Source organism: Megalobrama amblycephala, linkage group LG7, assembly GCF_018812025.1.
Source record: "Megalobrama amblycephala isolate DHTTF-2021 linkage group LG7, ASM1881202v1, whole genome shotgun sequence".
Lineage (NCBI taxonomy): Eukaryota > Metazoa > Chordata > Actinopteri > Cypriniformes > Xenocyprididae > Megalobrama > Megalobrama amblycephala.
In genome coordinates this window covers 41943811-41969009 of record NC_063050.1, presented here as the reverse complement: position 1 = coordinate 41969009, position 25199 = coordinate 41943811, and the positions used below count along the sequence as shown (strand labels likewise).

At 36.5% G+C, this 25199-nt stretch overlaps 1 protein-coding gene across 14 annotated transcripts in view; it reads left to right on the top strand.

Moving 5' to 3' along the window:
* The window catches only part of ptprdb (protein tyrosine phosphatase receptor type Db), a 97674-nt gene that overhangs the window by 47677 nt on the left and 24798 nt on the right, over window positions 1-25199 (top strand). For 5 of the 14 annotated variants that reach the window (XM_048197516.1, XM_048197521.1, XM_048197520.1 and 2 more), the window contains 14 exons: window positions 210-218; window positions 4869-4886; window positions 8496-8606; window positions 8815-8826; window positions 11172-11441; window positions 13442-14023; window positions 14135-14277; window positions 14365-14506; window positions 16452-16754; window positions 17141-17334; window positions 20832-20855; window positions 21108-21225; window positions 23410-24063; window positions 24564-24661. In XM_048197516.1, the coding sequence (XP_048053473.1) occupies window positions 210-218; window positions 4869-4886; window positions 8496-8606; window positions 8815-8826; window positions 11172-11441; window positions 13442-14023; window positions 14135-14277; window positions 14365-14506; window positions 16452-16754; window positions 17141-17334; window positions 20832-20855; window positions 21108-21225; window positions 23410-24063; window positions 24564-24661 (2678 nt within the window). The remainder of the gene's footprint in view (window positions 1-209; window positions 219-4868; window positions 4887-8495; window positions 8607-8814; window positions 8827-11171; window positions 11442-13441; window positions 14024-14134; window positions 14278-14364; window positions 14507-16451; window positions 16755-17140; window positions 17335-20831; window positions 20856-21107; window positions 21226-23409; window positions 24064-24563; window positions 24662-25199) is intronic. The other 9 variants (XM_048197518.1, XM_048197530.1, XM_048197523.1 and 6 more) reach the window with 5 other exon arrangements.

The following is a 25199-nucleotide window of genomic DNA, read 5'->3' as shown; positions in this document are numbered from 1 at the left end:
ACTGCAGGACCAATGAAACAAACCATGACATCCAACAACTCCCATGCCGCAAACTTACACACATAACCTCTCTGAGTGCACCTTTAAAGAAATCCTGTAGCCTAATGTCCTTTCACACACACACACACAGTCTCAAACACACTGTTTTTGCTGTGTGACGACCTTAAGTGATAAATGTGCTGTCTCTCTTTCTGTGTTTTAATCTACAGAGTCCTTTGGTAAGTGTGTTATTCTGAGGCACAACACACACTCACACATGTTCAAGCACAAAACACACAAACATGTCGTTATTGGTAAAGCGCATGATATATCTATATATTGAATTTCCCCTAACAATATAGTCACCCTCTCTCCACACACATATAGTCAGAACATAGTGTGTTAACACACAGCATTCACGTACAGTAGATAGTTCTCCTTACCTGAGCGCTGCCCCTCTAACGTGTGGTACTGAGCCTCTTGCTTCCACTCTCACTTACTTTTTCTCACTCCCTCCTTCACTGGCTCACTCTTTCACTTCTCCAAACGCTCACTGCCCTCGGCATTGGATTTCCTGCATCACTACTCCCTCTCACTCTTTCAGATCTCTCTTTCTTTCTCTTACTTTGTTGCCTAGATAGGTTTGAATGTCCTAATGCTGAATGTTACAGTGGCTTTTCACCCAAAACCGTGGCCTTTTTGGCTTTCCTCTTTCTCTGGGCTCGAGTCTGCCTGTCTTAAGTCTCTGTGTTCTTTTCGATTAATTTTATGATCAAATTTTTTGGAAAACAGGTGTCATCCAGAGGTTGTTCTACGAATAATCGTTATCCGTCACTGACAGACTTGGTTGTAAATTTTCCGTCATGTTTTTTTTTTTTTTTTGTCGTTAAACACTTTTGCTGTGATTTTGATATCACAAGAACTTTAGTGGAAAGAGCTTTTTTTAGTAGCAGATTCTTGGCTTTTTGCTTTTGTCCCACTCTTCATTTTTGCAATCTGGTCATCTGATTTAAAAAACAATTATAATAAACTATTGTTTTTCTCCCCAAATCATCATTTGCATTTTACAGGGGTTCATTAAGGGTGTGTTCACACTTGTCAGGTTTGGTTCAATTCAGACAAACTCTGGTGCGATTGCTCTGTTAGTATGAACTTATTCAAACGAACACGGACCAAAGACATCTAAATAAAACAAAAATAGTGTGTGATGTCACAAGATGCGAGGCTAGAAATGCCAGAATCCAAGCATACCCAAGTTTTTCTCATCATAGGAGCTACGTTGTTTATTACAGTTCAGGACAGGCATCAGAAACGGCGTCTCCTCGCAGCATTTCCGTTTGTGTGTGCAACAGAGCAATTTCTGGCACGATTTTGATTCCCTTGATACCTTGACTCTTTGTGAGTTCTCGGTTGGTAAAAATATCATCATATGTATGCACATACAAGGAGCACATTTAGCACAGAGCATTGTTTTGGATGTTTCATAAGTTCCATCTCAAAATATACGTTATAAAAGCAGGGTTTTTTGTTTTGTTTTGTATCTTTAGGTTCAGTGTTAAAAATGACACGTTAAGTGAACGTTAAGAGAACCAGGACTAAATGTGTAATTTTATTTTTTGGTCCAGACCAAAAGAACAGAGAGAACCTAACTACAAGTGTGAACCTAAACCTGTTTGCATATTTGGTTACACTTTATTTTGACAGTCCACTTTAGACATTCTACTAACTATAAGTAACTTTGCAAATACATGTCAACTAACTCATTAGAGGATTAGACTGTTAGGGTTAGGGTTAATAGAATAAGTTGACATGTATGTGCAAAGTTACTTATTAGTCAGTAGAATGTCAATGTCACTTTATTTGTATAGCACAATTAAAACAACACGTTGACCAATGTGCTTTACATCATTTGTAAAATAACATATAGTGCATTACAGTCAGTATGTCATACAGTCAGTCAATGGTTAAGAGCCTTAGAAAATAAGTAAGTTTTAAGCTGTGATTTAAATGCACATACAGTAGTGGTGGTAGTGGTATATATATATATATATATATATATATATATATATATATATATATATATATATATATATATATATATGTGTGTGTGTGTGTATATAATACAGGTGCTGGTCATATAATTAGAATATCATCAAAAAGTTGATTTATTTCACTAATTCCATTCAAAAAGTGATTCATTCAATACACACAGACTGATATATTTCAAATGTTTATTTCGTTTAATTTTGATGATTATAACTGACAACTAAGGAAAATCCCAAATTCAGTATCTCAAAAAATTAGAATATTACTTAAGACCAATACAAAGAAAGGATTTTTAGAAATCTTGGCCAACTGAAAAGTATGAACATGAAAAGTATGAGCATGTACAGCACTCAATACTTAGTTGGGGCTCCTTTTGCCTGAATTACTGCAGCAATGCGGCGTGGCATGGAGTCGATCAGTCTGTGGCACTGCTCAGGTGTTATGAGAGCCCAGGTTGCTCTTGATAGTGGCCTTCAGCTCTTCTGCATTGTTGGGTATGGCATATCGCATCTTCCTCTTCACAATACCCCATAGATTTTCTATGGGGTTAAGGTCAGGTGAGTTTGCTGACCAATTAAGAACAGGGATACCATGGTCCTTAAAACCAGGTGCTGGTAGCTTTGGCACTGTGTGCAGGTGCTAAGTCCTGTTGGAAAGTGAAATCTGCATCTCCATAAAGTTGGTCAGCAGCAGGAAGCATGAAGTGCTCTAAAACTTCCTGGTATACGGCTGCGTTGACCTTGGACCTCAGAAAACACAGTGAACCAACACCAGCAGATGACATGGCACCCCAAACCATCACTGACTGTGGAAACTTTACACTGGACCTCAAGCAACGTGGATTGTGTGCCTCGACTCTCTTCCTCCAGACTCTGGGACCCTGATTTCCAAAGGAAATGCAAAATTTACTTTCATCAGAGAACATAACTTTGGACCATCCAGCAGCAGTCCAGTCCTTTTTGTCTTTAGCCAGGCGAGACGCTTCTGACGCTGTTTGTTGTTCAAGAGTGGCCTGACACAAGGAATGCGACAGCTGAAACTCATGTCTTGCATACATCTGTGCGTAGTGGTTCTTGAAGCACTGACTCCAGCTGCAGTCCACTCTTTGTGAATCTCCCCCGCATTTTTGAGTGGGTTTTGTTTCACAATCCTCTCCAGGGTGCAGTTATCCCTATTGCTTGTACACTTTTTTCTACCACATCTTTTCCTTCCCTTCGCCTCTCTATTAATGTGCTTGGACACAGACCTCTGTGAACAGCCAGCCTCTTTTGCAATGACCTTTTGTGTCTTGCCCTCCTTGTGCAAGGTGTCAATGGTCGTCTTTTGGACAACTGTCAAGTCAGCAGTCTTCCCCATGATTGTGTAGCCTACAGAACTAGACTGAGAGACCATTTAAAGGCCTTTGCAGGTGTTTTGAGTTAATTAGCTGATTAGAGTGTGGCTCCAGGTGTCTTCAATATTGAACCTTTTCACAATATTCTAATTTTCTGAGATACTGAATTTGGGATTTTCCTTAGTTGTCAGTTATAATCATCAAAATTAAAAGAAATAAACATTTGAAATATATCAGTCTGTGTGTAATGAATGAATATAATATACAAGTTTCACTTTTTGAATGGACTTAGTGAAATAAATCGACTTTTTGATGATATTCTAATTATATGACCAGCACCTGTATATATATATATATATATATATATATATGTATAGTGTTAGCAGATATTAAAGGGATAGTTCACCCAAAAATGAAAATTCTGTCGTCATTTACTCACCCTCAAGTTGTTCTTTCTTCCAAGTTCCTTTCTTCTGTTGAGCACAAAAGAATATATTTTGAAGAATATGGGTATAACCAGACATTTGACTTCCATAGAATTGTTTTAAGGTCTCCGTGTTACAGTGCAATTATACATTTAAGTACTGAGTAATAATAATTAACTACATGTTCCTACTATAGGGTTAGGGTTAGGAATAGGGGTTGGTTTAGGGTTAGTGGCCTGTAATTATGCATAATATATAGTTATTACTACAGTAACTGCATGTAACGTGTAACAAGGACACTGTAAAATAAAGTGTTACCGTATTTTTTTCCTACTATGGAAGTCAATGGCTAACGTCAACTGTTTGAATACCCATATTCTTCAAAATATCTTCTTTTGTGTTCAGCAGAAGAAAGAAACTCATACAGGTTTGGAACAACTTGAGGGTTAGTAAATGATGACAGAATTTTCATTTTTGGGTGAACTATCCCTTTAAGCAGACAATCTGCTAGTACTCTAATGACTGGTATTTGACAAGTTTCTTCTGGTTAGTAGAATGTCTAAAGTGGACTATCGAAATATCGAAGTGTTACCACATATTTACTATTGGGATTTTTACAATTTTTGAAATAGGGATATGCAACAGACCAGATGCTTTTTTTTTATCTGTGAAAAAGGAAATAAAATTAAAGCATTTTTTAAATTATTTTTACATTTTTATTCATATTTTAAAATATTTATGAAATATAAACATTATAATCGTCAACATTTTAAAAACTTGCTAAATGACGGAAAATTTTCATTTCTTTTTGTTTAAGACGACCTCTGTTGTCATCTCATAAAATTCCAACATACACTTTGCACTTAAGACATGAAGAGTCTCCCTCCTCCCCTCTTTCTCTTTCTTGCACACTTTCTTTTTGCTGTTTCTATTTTATCCCTCTATCTTTCTGTTATCTTTCTCTGTATCTCTTTTTCACTCTCTCTCTGTCACTTTGTTTTTTTTTGTTTTTTTCTCATTCTCCCTCACTGCACTAACTCGTCTTCTCTTTAATCTCCCATCTGCTTTCATTCTCACACATCCAGGGGGTACGCCTATCCGAGGTAAGAGACTAAAGCAACCCACCACATCTATTTTCACCTTATCGCTCTCTTTCTTTCTTCCTTTTCCCTTCCCCCTTCTTCTCTCTTTCCATCTCTCTCTCTTTCTCTCTCTCTCTCTCTCCCTGATTGTTTGACTAACCGTGTCATTTTCAGGGACTGTTTATCATGATTAATGTTTGGGTTCTGTCGCCATGTTAAAACTACCTTCCCTTTACGCAGATCTTATCTGAATGTGTTATTTTCATGGTGAATTAAAATCCAATAAACATTAATTTTGTGAGTTGATAACAATAATTTGAAATCTATACTTTAGGGGAAAAAAATGAAAGAGGGTTTACTTTTAGTGGTTGTTCAGTATGGTTTGTTTTTTAAAGGCCCCATGACATTGTCTGATGCCGTTTTCTTTCTTGTGGTGATATATTACATATTGAAAAAAGAAGTGTGGGCAGGACATATTGAAAGGCTCATCCCTAAAACGTATGTACGTGCTGTTAAGAGGAGGGACATTCTCATTCTAGAGAGCATATTCTTTGACCAAAAAAAAAAAAAAAGATTGAATGAGTCATCTAGTTTTTGGTCTGTTGTCCCCAAAGGCTATATACATTTTAAATGTGTATATCCTCTAAAAGTGCATAGCATTTCAAAGCTAACAGGCATGGACTAAAAACCACAATTTTTATGGGGTCTTTAAACTTTTATGAGTCATTCCACGAAACCGGGACGATTTGGACTTATGCATTTTTATAAAATTTTCCCAAAATGTATTACTTTTCTGAACGCCCCACAACATTAATGACATATTTAACTTCCAGAAAAACATATTTTACCATCTCAAGCATCAAATCCCTATTATTATTGGTCATTATTTTAAGTTATGGACACTATTGGAGCTCTCTGAATATTATTATAAAATGTATCTGTGATGATATCAACATTTTCCTATTAGTCAGATGTCCCTCACACTAATTCAGTAATTGCAAATATAAAAGTTACATAAAATCTCACGCCTTTGCTATACTAAAGCCTGAAATGGAAACTTTTTGTGACAGAAACCTCATAATGTTTAGCTTAACTTCAGAAGCTAATACTTAAAATCAGTATTCTTATGATTGCTCTGAACATTTCAGACAGAGTTCAACAAATTTTAATTACTTTTTCATAAACTTAAAAAAAAAAAGAATAATAAAAATGTAGGTGTGACGGGGTTGTGATTTTTTTGCCCAAATTGGCCACTGCTCTAAATCTAGTGAATAAATGGAGAGCGCATGGCATGCATGATATTAAGAAATCATGAATAATGTTGAAATAACAAAGATAATTTTCACAAGTAATAGTTTTATATCTTTAAACAATGTAATGGGGTTGAGACGTTAAGCTTGACAAACACAATTTCAAAACATAATTTAGTTATAATTATTAAAGAAGGTGGTAACTTGCCTGTGTCTGCTCACATCGTTGTTCAGAAGACTTCTATGATGTCACTTCCTATTAATGGTGTCACATAAGTATCACTTCATTATTTTTATAGGGGGAGAATGGTTTGTGTAACGGGGTTGAGGGGTTACTGAGGTACGGAACTAAATAATATGACTTTAATGAATAATCATGAATTTTTAAAAAATATTACCAGCAAAAAAGCACAGATGGATATTTATGGGAATGGCAAAATGACTTTTTTCGCATTTTATTATTCATATCCCAAGTACACTTTCATAGAAGGCCTTGAGGGACATGACAAAATAGGTGGTGTCAACTGAAAAAATCTAAATCATTTCTAATATAAAGATAAAATGTATGTCATGTTTTTAAACATTATTAAAGGAGACATTTCAACTAATACAAAAAGCTTTTAACAATATATTTTGGTGACCCAGTAGATAAAAAACACTGAAAAAGGTCAGAGGGACTCAAATCATACCCGTTTCGTGGAATGACTCTTATGTTTGGCCACCCCTCCAATCTTGAATGGTTGCATCATTTGCTTGAAACTGTAAAAAAATATGATATATGCTTTAATTTTTAGTAGAGGAGCAGATATCAGAGATGACTTTTGTGTTTTCCAGCTAAAGATGGGAAGAGAGAATCGATTAACTAAATTATCTTAGAATATATTGTGAAATATAGACCAATTCTGGCTTTTTCAGCAATTTCAGTGACACATTTTATTGCCACTGACATTACAGAAAAAAATGTTTTTTTTTTCTGAAATGCTGTTAAAGCATTTTTTTTTCTGTTTCTGCTGTTTTTCTCATGCTCTTCTGATCCCTCTGTGGATCTTTTCACTTCTTTCTCTCTCTAATTAAACATCATTTCATTTTTCAGCTAGAAATGTCTACTTGGATGATAAATCAGGCTATTTTTTATTTTTATCTTGTCTTTTTAATGAAGCCTTTTTAGAATCTGCTCTACATGCAGTGCAACAGCCTGTGTCTCTTTTTGGAGCCATTTCCGTCTGTCTATGTCTATATCTAACTATTAATATTTAAACAACATTAAAAAAAGAGGCTGAATGCTTTTCTTTGTTTCTCTTTGGCAAGAACAATTGCTTGATTGCTTTGTTTTTAATATATTAAGGCAGTATTTTATTCTTGGAAAATGGCAGAGTTGTTCCAGGAGTTTTTAATACTCTGATGATTTATATGTTGTTTTAACTTTCTTGGCCACTGTCATTTTGTGCTGATATTTACATGTAAACCAGTTTGTATGTTTGCATTTTGTTGGTATGTCTGAGTTTCAGTTAACAAAATTGTTGAGCTCTATGAACAGCATCTGTGACATATTATAGATTTTTCACAGAAAATAATTTTTACTCATCCCTTAAAGGATTAGTTCACTTTAGAATTAAAATTTCCTGATAATTTACTCACCCCCATGTCATCCAAGATGTTCATGTCTTTCTTTCTTCAGTCGAAAAGAAATTAAGGTTTTTGAGGAAAACATTCCAGGATTTTTCTCCATATAGTGGACTTCATCAGGCTACAACGGGTCCAAATTGCAGTTTCATTGCAGCTTTACACTATCCTAGCTGAGGAATAAGGGTCTTGTCTAGTGAAACGATCAGACATTTTCTAAAAAAAAGAATTATATACCATTTAACCACAAATGCTTGTGTGGTTGCACTGCTCTGCGATCCACCACGCATTACGTAATCACATTGGAAAGGTCACGCGTGACATAGGCGGAAGTACTGTGGTAGGGCGAAAAACTCCATCTCATTTTCTCCTCCAAGTTCAAAATCGTCCGACATCATAGTTTTACCTTTTTTTTGTAAAGACTTAGTCTTTGTACGTTCTCTTTGTAGACTCTAGATCGGTACTTCTGCCTACGTCATGCGTGATAAATCATGACACTAGTGTTATAGAATCGCTTACTAACATTGTGAAAGGTATGAAATTACAGTAATTATATTAACTTAAATAAAAAAATATACAATATATAAAATGTCTTTGTTTGGTGAGTCAAATTATTTTCTGTGATGATCAACAGCATGCCACAGATACCGTCGATAGAGTTTAACTTTCCTTCCAAAGGACTGGGCTGGTGACAAAGTCTGTGTGTGTGTCGTTGTGTTGTAAATGTTTTGCCTTTTATATGTGCATATGTATCCAGGTGCACTTCAAATTGATCAGAGTGAAGAAACTGATCAGGGTAAATACGAGTGTGTCGCGACCAACAGTGAAGGAACGCGCTACTCGACACCAGCTAACCTTTATGTCAGAGGTACAGCTTTGAGTTACTTATTTGAGTGCTGTAGAATTAGAAATTAACTAACACATTCTTATGAATAGCTACATGTCAAAGCAAATCTCTGTAGTCTGATCTGTCTGATTCTTCTTAGATAATCTCCTTTTACATACTTTAGACATGTAGTCATTGTTTGTTTGTTTCTCCCTGTTGGCACACTTCTCACTGCTGGACTCCTGTGTAGAGTTAAGAGATGGTAAGTGCTCTTCGTCTCAAACCAGTGCTCTGTTTCTTACTCTAATCTGAGCCTCAGACCCTCACATCTACATAATCCTTCCCCTCCACTGGGATTCCCTCCCTCCGGACAGTCTAACTCACTTTCCAGATCCTAATACTGCATATGTCATTTGACACTAATCCGCCATATTTCACCTGATCCTACTTAACTGCATTCCATAACATCATGCTGATAGCAAATGATATCATAGTAATGCCGTGTACCCATTTGAAGATTTGATACTGTGAAGTTACTGCTCCATCTTTTTCTCTATTATCACAATTTTAGGCATCCCAGTTTTGTTACGTATTATTAGCATTTTCATAAACCAGCCAGAAAAAGCAAATATTTTTTAAACTTTTTTCAACATTTAAAAGACAAACTCACAATGGGCCCTATTTTAACGATCTAAGCGCATGATCTAAAGCACACGGCGAGTCCACTTTTGCTAGTTTAACCCTTAAATGCATTCCTCGGGTCTTTAGTGACCCGGGACGTCATTCACTACCCTCCTCTTCGTTCATTTTTTAAAGTTAGACATCAACCTTCTTGGTATTCCTCAATCAATTCATTATAAAGAATATAACAAGAAAAAAAATCATAAAATTATAAAAGAATGCCTATTTTTGTATTCATTTTTTGTAAAAATTGTATAGGGTCGCTAACGACCCGAGGTGTGTATGAGTGTACGTATATTTTTTCTTCACAACAATAATTGAATCTTAGATGACGGAATAAGTGCAATTCACCTTTATTCCACAAGGTGGCAATGTCTGATACACAATGCTGAAGTGACGACTCATTCAGACAGAAAACGAAATAATAAGAAAAACATGAAATGGCTCAGCGATTTACTGCAGAGCAAGTACTGAACACAATCAAATATTACTGTAACTGTTACTGGATGGATCTGGTGAAGCTGTTAGCGATCAAAATATTAATTTTGAAGATGTTGAAAATTATATAGTTTTGAGAATACGTTTGAGATCGCGAATCATGTTTGTGACCTCAAACATAAAACTAGCCCATTATTTGCTGAATTTACTGGGAAATGAGCTCTGATGAGGACAGTGATGATGGCATAAAACATCTGCTCAAACGGAGCCCTTTCAAGCTCCAAAAGGTAACAAAATATGCTTTATTTTATTCTTCTGTAATTGTTACTCTAATATCAGAGGAGTTTTATATTATCGTAACAGGTAGAGATCCATCAGTGTTAGATATAGATCCGGGTCGATAAAGACCCGAACGTGTAAGAATAATTGGCGAAACAGTCATGCATTTAAGGGTTAATGACAGGAATTGGTCTAAAAGAGTTGTCCCTATTTTCTTAATGAGTAATGGGTCTGTTTTGGGGGTAACATGCAATACACCAATAAGAGTCTCATCTCCAATTCCCTTTAAAAACAAGTTGCGCTCGCACCATGGCGGATTCGCTATTTACATGGTAGAATTTGCAAGTGGAAAAATATTTTAATGCAAATATTTGGCATGTTTGTGTGCTGCTGCCCTGTGTGTGTAATAAGCAGAGTGTACGCATGTTGTGCGCTCTTTAAATAACAAAGAAAATATTGTGCCATTGACTTTAGACCAGGTTTCAGTTTGTCAGTGGCGCAATCTATTTCAGTTCCCTCAAAATAGCAACGCGCCAACAATGCGCCTGAACACACTTCGTTTTCAGACCAGCATGCCCATGAGCCCACAACTGGGCACAAATGCATTTGCTATTTAAACAAATTGGCGCAGGATGTGAAAATGAAAACTGCGTCGGGCTGAAACTAGCAAAAAACACTTGCATTGCGCCAGGTGTATGATAGGGCCCTATCTGGCACACTTTACCCCACAGATACCATTTGAAGAGATAATATTTCATTTCAATCATGGATAATCCTTAGCAATATATACCTGTATTTATACTCCAGCAATTCACCGAAATATATAATATATATTTTTAGACCAGGATAAATTTTCTTTGACAAAAAATTAACTCTACTTGCCTTGTAGAATATGTACTTTGTCGTGCCAAAAGAGTTTTTAGCATAAAAAATGCATGTCACTTTTCTCATGGGCATCTCTCGATCACAGGGAGTTGTATTTGATGGCTTCTTTAAATATATAGTCACCTGATAAGAATTATGCATAGTTTGATACATTAAAGAGGTGACATAGCCACATCTTATCCCACTCTTCTCTACAACACATATTAATAACCTGCAGCGTATAACACCCTGAGGGCGTATCTTATTAGACACAGTGCTCTCTTTAGCATTAATAATGTCTTTAGCCTGAGTTAGTAAATGGCTCACTGTCTTTCACACCCTCAGTGCGTCGCATCCCTCCTCGGTTCTCAGTGCCACCGATGGATTATGAGATCATGCCGGGAGGAAGTGTGAATATCTCCTGTCAAGCGGTGGGCGTTCCCATGCCATATGTCAAATGGATGCTGGGAGCCGAGGATTTGACACCAGAAGATGACATGCCTATTGGGCGGAATGTTTTGGAGCTCACAGATGTACGCCAGTCTGCCAACTACACGTGTGTCGCAATGTCTACGCTCGGAGTTATTGAAACTGTTGCCCAGATCACAGTTAAAGGTACACAGGAGTGATGTTAAAAGACTCTCAAAGAAGATGCCTAATGTTTTTGAAGAAAAAAACAACCATTTAGTTAAACAATATGTTCCTTAGGCAGAGCCAATATTAAGGAAGCAGGGTGGCTGATGGTTGTTCCAAAGCCTAGTGAGCTGCCTTGCTGTCTCTTGCCTGGCTAACTAAAATGTAACCTCATAAGTCAATGACTTGGAACACTCTTCATAGGCTATGACTCACTCTGAGTGCACTTCAGACACATTGATTTCAAAAGGCTTGTTAATTTTTTTTTTTTTAAATAAAATAAGCATAAAAATTACCTTCCCTGTGAAATAATTTGAGTTCCTGCTTCAGAATTTGGCAAATATTATCTATTGTAGGAGGCAGTATAATAGCTGTTTATCTTTTGGAACAACTTTTGCATTAGGAGCATCTGTGATGCCTTAAAATGCTATCATATGTCATTTAATTTAATGATACTAAATGAAAATTAGTTAAATTCTAAAATTTTCTGAAAATAAATTTTATTTTACACAGCTATTCATAAGTTTGGGGTCGGTAAGATTTTTAAAAATGTTTTAGAAAGAATTCTCTTATGCACACTAAAGGATTAATTCACTTTCAAATGAAAATTACCCCAAGCTTTACTCACCCTCAAGCCATCCTAGGTGTATACGACTTTTTTCTTTCTGATGAACACAATCTGAGAAATATTAATAAATATCCTAATGCATTCGAGCTTTATAAATGCAGTGAGCAAGGATCAACGAGTATGAGCTGAAGAAAGTGTCTCCATCCACATCCATCCATCATAAATGTGTACTCCACAAGGCTCCGGGGGGTTAATAAAGGCCTTCTGAAGTGAAGCGATGTGTTTGTGTAAAAAAAATCCATATTTAACAAGCTATGAAGTAAAATATCTAGCTTCCACCAGACCACCTTCCGTATTCTACTTATGAAGAAAGTGTAAAACTCTAGCAGTTCAAAAAGCTTACGCTACATCCTACACCTTCCCTATTCAACTTATGGAAAAAGTGTAACTGACGCAACACGATAATAGAAACTTTTTTTCTTAATTTAAATACGGAAGGCGGTCTGGCAGAAGCTAGATATTTTACTTCATAACTTGTTAAATATGGATATTTTTCACACAAACGCATCGCTTCGCTTCAGAATGCCTTTATTAAACCCCAGGAGCAGCGTGGAGCACACGTTTATGATTGATGTGGATTGTGACACTTTCTTCAGCTCTTACTCATTTGGTAAAGCTTACTGCCATTATAAAGCTCAGATGCGTCAGGATATTTATTAATATTTCTCAGATTGTGTTCATCAGAAAAAAGAAAGTCACCTAGGATGGCTTGAGGGTGAGTAAAGCTTGGGCTAATTTTCATTTTAAAGTGAACTAATCCTTTAAGGCTACAATTATTTGATCTAAAATACAGTAAAACAGTAACATTGTGAAATATTACATGTAAATATATTTTAAAATGTAATTTATTACATTTTGAATTTGGCTAAACTTTAATCAGCTATTACTCCAGTCTTTAGTGTCGCATGATTCTTTAGAAATAATTCTAAAATGCTTATTTGATGCTCAACTGATATTATATTATATTATATTATATTATATTATATTATATTATATTATATTATATTATATTATATTATATTATATTATATTATATTATATTATATTATATTATTATGTACAGTTGTGCTGCATAATATTTTGTGGAAACCGTGATACATTTTTTTCATGATTCAAAAGAATGTTCAAAAAAACAGCATTTATTTTAAATGTAGGTCTTTACTGTCACTTTTGATCAGTTTAATGTATCCTTTCTTAATAAAAGTATAAATGTATATTACTGACCCCAAACGTTTATAGTTTATTTGCTTTTAACATTATAGCACACAATATTTAAGTAAATATTTACAATATTTATTTTAACATTCGAAATAAATTTTCCCTAATTTATTCATCTCCTTCTTCAACTCCATAGCCCTTCCCAATCCTCCAGGAACTCCAGTTGTCATGGAGAGATCTGCCACCAGCATTACTCTGATGTGGGACAGTGGAAATCCACTTCCTGTTTCTTATTACATCATTCAATATCGGCCCACCTCCTCCACCGACACCTTTAAAGAAATCGATGCCATAGCAACAACTCGTTACAGCGTGGGTGGACTCAGCCCCTACTCGCACTACCATTTCCGGGTGGTGGCGGTGAATTCGATTGGCCGTGGCCCACCGAGTCAGACCGTGGAAGCTCGTACAGCCGAACAGGCGCCTAGTTCCCCTCCTCGTCGTGTCAGAGGTCGCATGCTGAGTGGTTCCACGGCGATGGTACAGTGGGAGGAGCCAGAGGAAGCCAATGGTCAGGTGGTAGGTTACAGGGTGTATTACACGTCGGATTCGTCACTGCCCGTGAGCCAATGGGAGAAGGAAATGGTTCGAGGGGCTAATTTTTTGAACGTACGAGACCTGACACCGAACAAAACATACTATATTAGAGTGCTCGCCTTTACCGCAGTCGGAGATGGACCTCTTTCCAGCGATCTGCACATCATTGCCAAGACAGGAGGTGTGCAGTTTGTGAAGTTGGGATTATTTTATAGATTCTAATATTGCAGCTTATTTTGTTTCGGTTGCATCATTCTCTAAGCATTGTCTTTCTGCCTCCACTCGTTTCTAGTCCCATCCCAGCCTACAGAACTGAAGGCAGAGGTGAAATCAGAGACCAGCATTCTTCTGTCGTGGATCCCTCCAGCTCACAGCGGCACAGATGCCATCACTGGCTATGAACTCATTTACAGGCTTGGAGACCAGCCAGAACAGGTACACACACAGATACGCACATACAAATTGTTTACATTTTGTAGTGTCTGGTTTAAATGCTAATTACTTTAAACTTCTCTTTTTCAGAAAATATCATTTGATCCAAGCTCCAGTTATATGCTGAAGAACCTGAAGCCGTTTTCCACCTACATATTTCAACTAGCAGCACGCAGTAAACATGGCCTGGGGGCATTCACCAGTGAAATCACCGTTCAGACTCCACAGACACGTATGTACCGTGCAAAGCTTTTATATAAAACAGACAAAAACACCTTTCTCCTTGCTGAAAAGACGAAGCTATGTGTTTTGGATGCTGGATTCTTAAAGGATTAGTTCACTTTCAAATGAAAATTACCCCAAGCTTTACTCAGCCTCAAGCCATCCTAGGTGTATATGATTTTCTTCCGTATTCAACTTACAAAAGTTGAAGTTTCATAATTTGAATACGGAAGACGTAGGGCGTAGTATAAGCCTTTTGAACTGCGAGAGTTTTACACTTTCTTTGTAAGTTGAATACAGAAGGCTTGGGGTAATTTTTATTTTAAAGTGAACTAATCCTTTAACCAGCAAGATGTCCTTGCTCAATCAGCTTCAACATAAACATCATATTGGTTGACCAGCTTTACTAGCATAATTTTCAGCTTGGTCCTTTTTCAGCTCGGTCTTTTCAGCAAGAAACAGTAGCTTTCCAAATTACAAGCATTTTTATTTAGTTTAATTTAAAATTTGCCAAACTACAATCAAGCTTCCCCTTTTTAAATTTAGTAAAAAGTAAAAGTTGCTAATGATATTAAAGCTATTTAAGTGGCAAATGTTATTTCACATATATAACCATCAGATTATTATTTACACTACTGTTAAAAAGTTTGGGGTCCTTTTTTTGCTTTCATTCAGAAAGGATGAATTAAATTGATCAGCTGATTAAATTGGTGACACTGAAGACTGGCGTAATTGCTGCTAAATTCAGCTTTGCCATTACAGGAATAAACATTTAACATTCAAAAATGTATTCAAATAGAAAACAGTTATATTAAAATGCACAATATTACTGTTTTTACTGTGTTTTTACACCTTGGTGAGCTTGGTGAGCATAGCTTTTTTTTTAGACACTAAAAAGTCTCACAGATCTCAAACTTTTGAATGGTAGTATATCTTTCAAAAACAAGGGTGACAGCATTGAACTTGAACAGATACTGTAAACCTTAAGCAAAAACATTAAACATAATTAAAGAGATAAATACAGCTATTAAAACTATAAAAATCAGCTGCATTTAACTAAATTACGTGAGTCATGAATCTTGTGTACCTATTCACTGAATCAATCAGTATGAACTGATTCACTTGAATCAGATTTCTCCATGCTAGTCATAGAGAGTACAGGTTAAAGAGAGAGTTCACCCAAAAATTAACATTCTATCATCATTTACTCACCCTGAAGTTGTTCCAAACCTGTATTGATTTATTTCTTGTGCTGAATACAAAAGAAGATATTTTGAAGAATGTGGGTAACCAAACAGTTTCTGGTCCCCATTGACTTCCATAGTTATCTTTCTATACTATTGAAGACAATGGCGACCAGCAACTCTTTGGTTACCAACATTCTTCAAAATATCTTTCTTTATGCCCAACAGAAGAAAGAATTTCATACAGGTTTAGAACAACTAGAGGGTGATAAAATAATATTGACCGAATTTTTGGGTGAACTATCCCTTTAAAAGAGCAGGTTTTTCATTGTTCATGTTATTCACTCGGCTGTAAAGACTTTTACTTGGATTCTGACATGACAGCGCTACTGGTAAGAAGTTGTTTGGTAAAGATACGGTAAACGATTGTCAGGCTATTGAAAATTTGGTCGAGTGTAAAGAGCAGGTAAGAAAATGAGACATTCATTGAAAGGATCTGGAAAGAGGGAGTCAAACAAGTAAGTTTCATGTTGAATGTATTTGTTTTTCATTTCAGTTCACCATATGTGGACGATCATTTGCAGTTTGATGTCTTGCTTTATTTTATCTGTGACAACACCACATTTTACGTGTCAATTTTGTCTTTTTTTGTGTTTTTTCTTCTGATTTCATTTCATTTCCACACATTATCATCCACAACAACACTAAAACTAACCACCGTTGCCTCAACACACACAATTAAACCACCCAATTCTCTAACCACCCAATCAGAGTCCATACCCCTTCCCCAGGAAGTCAAATGCATAAGCCCCTCCTCCACAAGTCTACTGCTCAGCTGGGCTCCACCCCTCACAGATGAAAACGCAATCATAACAGGATACTCCATCCGATATGTGGCAGTGGAGCGGGAGAAAGACCCCGTGCAAAAGATCTCGAACATCCCATCTAACTGTTTCCGGTACCGGATAGAGGGCCTGAAGAAAGGGACCCTGTACTCTGTGACAGTGGCTGCCCACACTGACACAGGTCAAGGACCCGAGAGCCTACCGATATTGGTCCGCACAGAGGAAGACGGTATGTCTATGTGACGGTGCCTTAATTTGACCCTTGACCTGAAGCTGAACCTCTCCTTCCTTCGCCTACCAAAGTCACATTTGTCCTTTCAACATTTGCCCTGTCCTGGAGCTAGTGGTTGCAATACTTCTCCCAAGTTCCTCTTTGGATTCCCTTCTTTCAGAATTTTTTACATCTGCATAAATAATTGAAATTTTTGTCTTATTCACCCTGGTGATGATATGGTCCGATCCCTTTCCATGGCAAAAGCTTCTTCCCAAAGGATTTATCGAGATAATTGAACCCCAGTACCATACCTCTTTTCCTGACCTTTTCTGTCCTTCTCCTGTGAGCTGAAAGGAATGTTCATCTGTGACTACATGTCCTTTACTAAAATGCCCCTTTAGTGCCCAGCGCACCCCCGCGGGGTGTGGATGTTGTGGTCTTAAACGCCACCTCTGCTAGAGTGTCATGGAAACCTCCAGTTGCTGAGCGACAGCATGGAAATATCCGTGGTTACCAGGTGACATATGCCAGACGAACAGCAGGGGAGAGAACTGTCTCTCCCAGAATTAGGGAACTCCTACTGAGAGACCCACAGGTAGGAGACTTCACCTCAAGGACACAGAGACACACACACACACACACACACACACACACACACACACACACACACACACACACACACACACACACACACACACACACACACAAATACACTTCTGAAATCATTATGTGCCAAAACTGTTCTTTAGAAATGTGGTGTTTATTTTTGTTTGAAAATAACGAATTCTTAATCTCAAAAATCAAGGACTCTCAAAATTCAAGGACATGCCGCTTCACTCTTTTGATACCAAGATATTCTAAAATCTATTTTTTTTTCCCCCCTAGAAAATCTTAAAATAATGTTTAATGGTAATTCCTTATTCAGAGTCCTCTTCAGTAAATCTATAAAAAGTGTAGGTAAATTTCACTTTTAATAAAAAATGAATTCATATTTTAAAGCTTTTGCTGCACTGTTTTGAGAAAACTTAAAGTCCCCCTGTAGTCAATAATTGTATCCCTTAAAAGCTCATCTTTGATCACCAAATTGACATATTTAACCCTTAAATGCATACCTTGGGTCTTTAGTGACCCGGGACGTCATTCACTACCCTCCTCCTCGTTCATTTTTTAAAGTTAGACATCAGCCTTCTTGGTATTCCTCATTCAATTCATTATAAAGAATATAACAAGAAAAAAATCATAAAATTATTAAAGAATGCCTATTTTTGGATTCATTTTTTGTAAAAAATTGTATAGGGTCACTAACGACCCGAGGTGTGTATGAGTGCACATATATATTTTTTTCTGCACAACAATAATTAAATCTTAGATGACGGAATAAGTGGAATTCACCTTTATTCCACAAGGTGGCAATGTCTGATACATAATGCTGAAGTGACGACTCATTCAGACAGAAAACGAAATAATAATAAAAACATGAAATGGCTCAGTGATTTACTGCAGAGCAAGTACTAAACGCAATCAAATATGACTGTAACTGTTACTGGAGAGATCTGGTGAAGCTGTTATTTGATTGATTTGATTTTGAAGATGTTGAAAATCATAGTTTTGAGAATACATTTGAGATCACGAATGGGCTCCTATTCGTGACCTCAAACATAAAACTAGCCCATTATTTGCTGAATTTACTGGGAAATGTGCTCGAGGACAGTGGTGATGGCATAAAACATCTGCTCAAACGGAGCCCTTTCAAGCTCCAAAAGGTAACAAAATATGCTTTATTTTATTCTTCTGTAACTGTTACTTTAATATCAGAGGAGTTTTATATTATCACGACAGGTAGAGATCCTTCCGTGTTAGATATAGATCCGGGTCGATAAAGACCCGAATATGTAAGAATGATTGGCGAAACAGTCATGCATTTAAGGGTTAAACATTTTTTCCTGTGAAAAAAAAACTTTATGTCTTAAAATAGCTTGAATGTAACTCTACACACTTGCTTCATTTAGTATACGCGGTCTATGAAGATTCGAATTAGCCCCGCCTCCACTCACTCGCACAAGCTCAGAGATCCACTCAGTCAGCTTACTGAGGTAAACATTGCACATGTTCCTGTTCACCTTGTCAGAGTCAGACAGCTGCCTTCTAAAAATCAGTATCCTTAAAAATGCTTTGAACAGCTCAGAACGTCAGTGGAGAAAAGGCATATAGTTCATCATAACATCGTACTATACATCATAACCTTACGGAACAAAAGCATATGGGAATATACTGCAAAATATAATGCGATATATTACATAATACATTCCCATATATGGGAAACTAGTGCTTATATTTTTCAATATACTGCAATATAGGCATTCACCATATATGGCTAAATATTGATACATAAACAATGTTTATAAATGAAAACAAAAATAGCATTACATTCATAAAGTTTTATCCTTTATTGTGTGCATATATTGCACATACATGTTCCCATATAAATGTGAATGTATTGTACACACATATGCACACATTCATGGAATGGGTCACAATCAGTGGTTACAACAAACTTCTAGTTCCCAGCATGATTTGCTACAGACTGTTAAAGGAGAGTAAATGTTAAAATTAAGTGTTATTTCATGTGTTTTGCTCAATATTGATATAGGGGGAGATCTGTTAGTGTTTAAAGTTGTATTATTTTGGAATTTAAAAGGGTTTCTGGTATGTGTGAGTTTTTGGGGTCACCACTGTGCTGAAGAGTAGAGCCTGTGGTTAGGTTTATGATTGGCTGAACACCATTAAGACTATAATAACTTTATTTAAAAAGTAACAGCTGCGCATGCTATAGCACAGTGATAGTCTCTTTGGTAGAGACTTTAGTACATGCAGGTGTGCTTTTGTTAACTAACTTGAAAATATGAAACATTTAAAATGTAAATAATTATAAAATATAAGAAATGTTACATAAAATATTTTACGATTTATGTGTTTATACTGCATGAGTAAATATATCTGCAATATATTATGCATGCAGTACCATATCTGATCACATATAAACCTATATATTATGAATTATGTTACTAAATATAAAATTACATACATTATGATATATTAGTAAATATATTATCACATATTTTTCAATATATGAAAAGCGTCAATTCCTTATGTATTATTCAATATATTGTAATATATTTACGCAATATATTTTTCTGTATATGTTCAAATATACTGTTAAATCATGTAATATATTGATCATTCATATATAGGGAAATATTTTCTTTCCATAAGGGATACACCCACTATATTGCTAAATCTACACGATTTTTCATATCAACAGAAAAATATACCAGGATATATTCTGTTGAGAGACTCCTGCTTTAGGGCAGTCATAGTTAATGATATGCTAAAGCCCGCTGGCACATTGACGTGATTGGTTACAAGGTAGTTTGTGACATAACAAACACCAGCGATTTCAAACCGTGTTTCTGAAACTGTCTTTAGATCACTGCAGTTTTAAACAGAAAATACTCAGCGATGGTGTTGACTTATGAATTTGCACATGGTTTGTCTTAAAGCACATTAAAAACACCACATAGACATATAAACATTAAAAACTTTCACCACAGGGGGACTTTAAAAATTGGACTAGTTGGTACAACATTTGGGCAAAAGTTTTCATATAGCTAGCTGAAACATAGTTTGAAAATGTTTCATTTTTCAAGGTTTCAAGTAGTGCCGCTAAGTGAAGAATCACTCATACACTAGAAACATGATGCAGATCCTAACTATCTCTTGATCTGGATGAGCTGTTTGTTTGTCAGTAATTAGGCTTCTTAGCTCATCTAATGCTCTCTAAATGGACTTTCATTTTGCTTTAATCATCAGATAACATCAGTATCTGCTTATAATCCGCATGCTAAGACAGAACCTCTGATAACTATCTCAAAAACTAAGAGCATTAAAACCACCATGTAATTGTTCCAGTGAACCTTTCACACTATTTATTCTCAGTAGACTTTTATTCATTGTGTTGTTGTGAATAATCATATTACATCTTGGCATTCAAATTCATTTTTACTATTTATGTCTCTTTTTTTTTGTAAACAGCCACAGAATGACTCGAAACAATATGTGAGTATATCTATTTTGGACATGGCCCAGAATTTGAATACATTTACATAAACCAAAGTCCCTTTAAGGCAAATCAGTTCACTCTGCGGCCATCTTGGTAATGTTCCAGACAGCTATTTTGTCCTTTTATCTAGGCAGTGAATGGGAAAAAAATGAATCTGTATGAATATAATGAATTTCAAATAAAATAGACATTTGGTTTGATTTTTTTTTTTTTTTAATAGTTTTAGTAAGTGCATATGTGTTTATTAGGACCTGATTTTGACTGATTTGTGGCCGAACACTGAATACTCTGTGACCGTGGCTGCGTTCACCTCAAAAGGCGATGGAGCACGCAGCAAGCCTATCGTCATCAGAACTAAACCATCATGTGTGTACACACTCCCACACACATACACATTTATGTATTGTTATACATACTTATGTTTATCTCAATTTTAAAGAGAAAGGTCACGCAAAAATGAAAATCATTTACTTACCCTCATAACATTCTGTATCCAAACCCATATGACTGTTTCCCCCACCGAACACTGAAGGAGAAAATTTGAAAATAGTTTTATGCTCTTTTCAATGACAATTCCCCTTCCTCTCCTGTAAGCTGTTAACCTCTGCAAACTTTTCGAATTGTAAGGTGTGAGCTCAACTTTTTGATTCATAAACGAATCATTTAGACCAGTGGTTCCCAAACTTTTTAGCGTGGAGTACCCCCTGAAGGCATTACCATCCTTCCACGTACCCACTCTCTTCCACTTTGACTGCAGTTACACCTTTACCATTAAGGGACAATATTTGTCCCCTAAATTGATTTTCCAGTGCATTTTTTTACCTTTATGAATAACTTTATAAAATAAATAATGTTTTAAATAAAAATGTTCAATAGAGAAATATGCAATGATGGTAAAACTAAGTAAAACTTTTAAATGTTAAACTAAAACCGCCAGTAGGTGGCAGCAAGTCACTGTTTTTATGAGTCATCGAGTCATTCATTCAGTAACGAAGCAAGTGGCTGTGAATGAATCATTGAATCATTGACTCTCTCGATTCGTTCAAAGCCGCAGAATTGTTCGAGAAACACAGACGTGTGTTGTAGTTCTGCTGTGGTTTTCGTTATTATTTCATTGCAAAATAGAGTAAATACTGGCAGTACTGTGTTTAAAATGTACGTTTTGTTTTTTGACCTGTTGTATAGACCTTATGTAGCCCCGCCCCTTTTCAGCGTTGCGCTCGTTGTCTTTTGACTTCCGGTTTGTATTTCCACAGCGATATTACGTTTATGAATGAACTGCTCGTTTTAAAATCTTCCCGATCTACTGACATTTGTTAAGACATCTGCTTTAAACATAACAATGCTCATGATAACTTTCATTAACTCTACAACATGTAAATCCACTTAACCATCTAATTATTCTTTGACAGCGATGCCATAGAAATGTACAGAGCTACCGCAAAACGGAAGTTAAAAGACAATTTCATAAAGATGGCGGCGCGCTTGTTTCTCTGGTAAATAAGGTCTATAATAATGTCACGTTTGCAGTCATGTGGATATTTGGGAACAATGCATTCTTGCTCGTTATCATCATTACATACAAGAACTCTTTTTGACTGAGGTAATTTGATTTGATAGAATGTACTGGATTTACGACATTTTGGCAGTTAGAAATACATGCTCTATTTTAATATTATTTTAATGTAGAATTAAATGAACTACTCAGCATTTTGTTCGCGTACCCCCTTTTGTCACCTCACATACCCCCAGGGGTACGCGTACCCCAGTTTGGGAACCACTGATTTAGACCAATTATGTACACTAGGTCAAATGATTCACTGAAAAGATCTGCCTCAAAATAATTATTTGCTAACAAATCTACTTTTTTAACTCAAAAATGCTTAAAAGAAAGCTATGGTTAATATATTTAGTGAATAACACTGGATATTGAGTCTGTGAGATAAACTTTTCGAATTCATAAACAAATCTTTCACACAACTTGTGAACCTGATCAAACGATTCACTGACTAAAAATAATTATTTGCTAACAACTTGGACTACTTCAACTTAGAGTGGATGTCAAAATGTTTAGTTTTTAGTAACTTTTTAAATTGTAAGGCATGAGTTTTTTGATTCATAAACAGGTCATTCAGACCAATTTCGTGAAGCAGAACAAACGATTCTGATTTAAACTAATTATCTGTTAACAAATTGGACTACTTCTCTTATTTACTCTTAAAAATACATCAAAGAAAGCTATGGTAGATGTCAAGATTTTCAATGAATTAATTTTTCTGTTAATTTAGGAGTCTTTTCATTTTAAAGGTTAAAAGCTTCAGTCCCTGCTCATTGTAATTTAGTTGAAAAGAACACTGTCTTCTTTTGTGTATTGTGCAAGAAAGTCTTTTTTGTAGTGGTGAAGAAAAGAACACAGAATTTTCATTTTTGAGTGAACTATTCATTGAAGTAACCACAAAATCAAGTATTTCACTCAACACAACACATCATGACTTAGTTCCAGCGCTACATATTTAGTGTTGATCTACAGTAATGTTCTCTACTCCACAGTGCCAGGTTTGCCCCTGCTTACAGTCACGTCATCAGAAGATGGCAGTGCCCTACTAAAATGGCAGCCTCCCCCTGCTGGTCTGTCCCCTGTGCTGGGCTACAGGCTCTCATATGGCCAGGCTGACCCGACCTCAGACTCTTTCATGGTGCAGGAGCTAGACGCTGAGGAACGCACCTACACCGTCTCGTCTTTGAGTGCAGGGGTGCTGTATGTGTTCCGTCTCGCGGCCCGTACCATATGGGGTTATGGTTCAAGCGCTCAGGTCACACTTTTAATGCCAAACGTGGTGCAAACAACCACAGATGACATGGTAACAATCCCAGGGACAACAGACGGCCAAAATGTGAGCATACAGGAAACCGTGCCACTTTTGGCTAACTTAACGGCTGAAAACATAAACTCCTCATCTGTGATCCTGAGATGGGAGCAACCAAGAAGCTATGACCGGATCCAAGGTTACCGCGTGTGGTTCGCTGTCACCTATAGTAATGGCACGGATATTGCCATGGAATCGGACGTTTCGGAGGCTACAGTGGTTCTTCATGGCCTAAGGGCAAATACCGAGTATGTGGCGAGAGTGTGCGTGCTTAGCAAACGTGGCCCTGGGCCCTATAGTCTCCCCATATCCATCAAAACACAACCAGCACAGGAAGGTATGACACATGTATATCCACACACACAAACATTTACTGTCAAACAAGCCTTCCGAATCAAAACCACTACATTTTCTTTACTCTGGAAGGATATTTTCTGTTTATGTCTGGTCATTTTTGTCTGTCTTTGTTGGTCTGAGTCTCTTGTTTGGTGACATCCACTAAGCCACTAAGTGCAGATAAAAGGTGAGAATCTTTCTGTAAATGGGTCTAGGTAAATGTGGAGCACTCCATAATCTCATAAAATGGTAAAGGTGAGCCCTGTGGCAAATCCTTGTCGGCACTACAGTATGAGAAAAGAGTGACTAGCTCTTTTTTCTCCTGTCGGCTATGTGCAGTGTGAACCCTTTAATGATAACCTGATGTGGTAGATGTTTTTAGTAGAAACGGTTGAAAAGATTCTTTGATGTTCTGCTCATGCTGGGGGCCAGAGGTTCTGCTCAGGTGAGCTGAAGTATTGAAGTGTGATGTGTTGATCTTTTGTTTTATTTTTTTAATAGTGTTTGCGGTGAACTTCAGAGTGAAAGCTGCTATGAAGAGTTCGGTAATGCTGACCTGGGAGTCACGAACCACCAGTAATAAAGCACAGTCTCTCATTGTAAGTACTGCAAAAAACTGCGTATGTGTCTGCGTGAATCAGGTTTTGCCTGATTGTGGGTCTACATGAAGAAAAAAGGGATAGTTCACCCAAAAATGAAAATTATCCCATGATTTACTCAAGCCATCCTAGTTGTATATGATTATTAAAAAATATCCTTGCTCTTCCAAGTTTTATAATGGTAGATTACTCTTTTGGTGTAAGTTGATTTGGGCCATCTGCCAGAAGCTAGTTATTAAATATGGATATTTTTCTTACAAAACCCAATGGCTTCACTTCAGAAGGCCTTTATTAACCCCCTGGAGTTGTGTGGATTACTTTTATGATGGATGGATGCACTTTTTTAGACTTCAAAATCAGGAGCACCATTCATTCCCATTCTAACGCTCGGATAAGCCAGGATATTTTTAATGGCCATATACACCTAGGATGACTTGAGGGTGAGTAAATCATGAGATTATTTTCAATAAAATCTAGATATGTGAAAGAGTTAGGGTAGTGGTTCTCAACCTTTTTGACTCTAAGGCCTTCCATTATC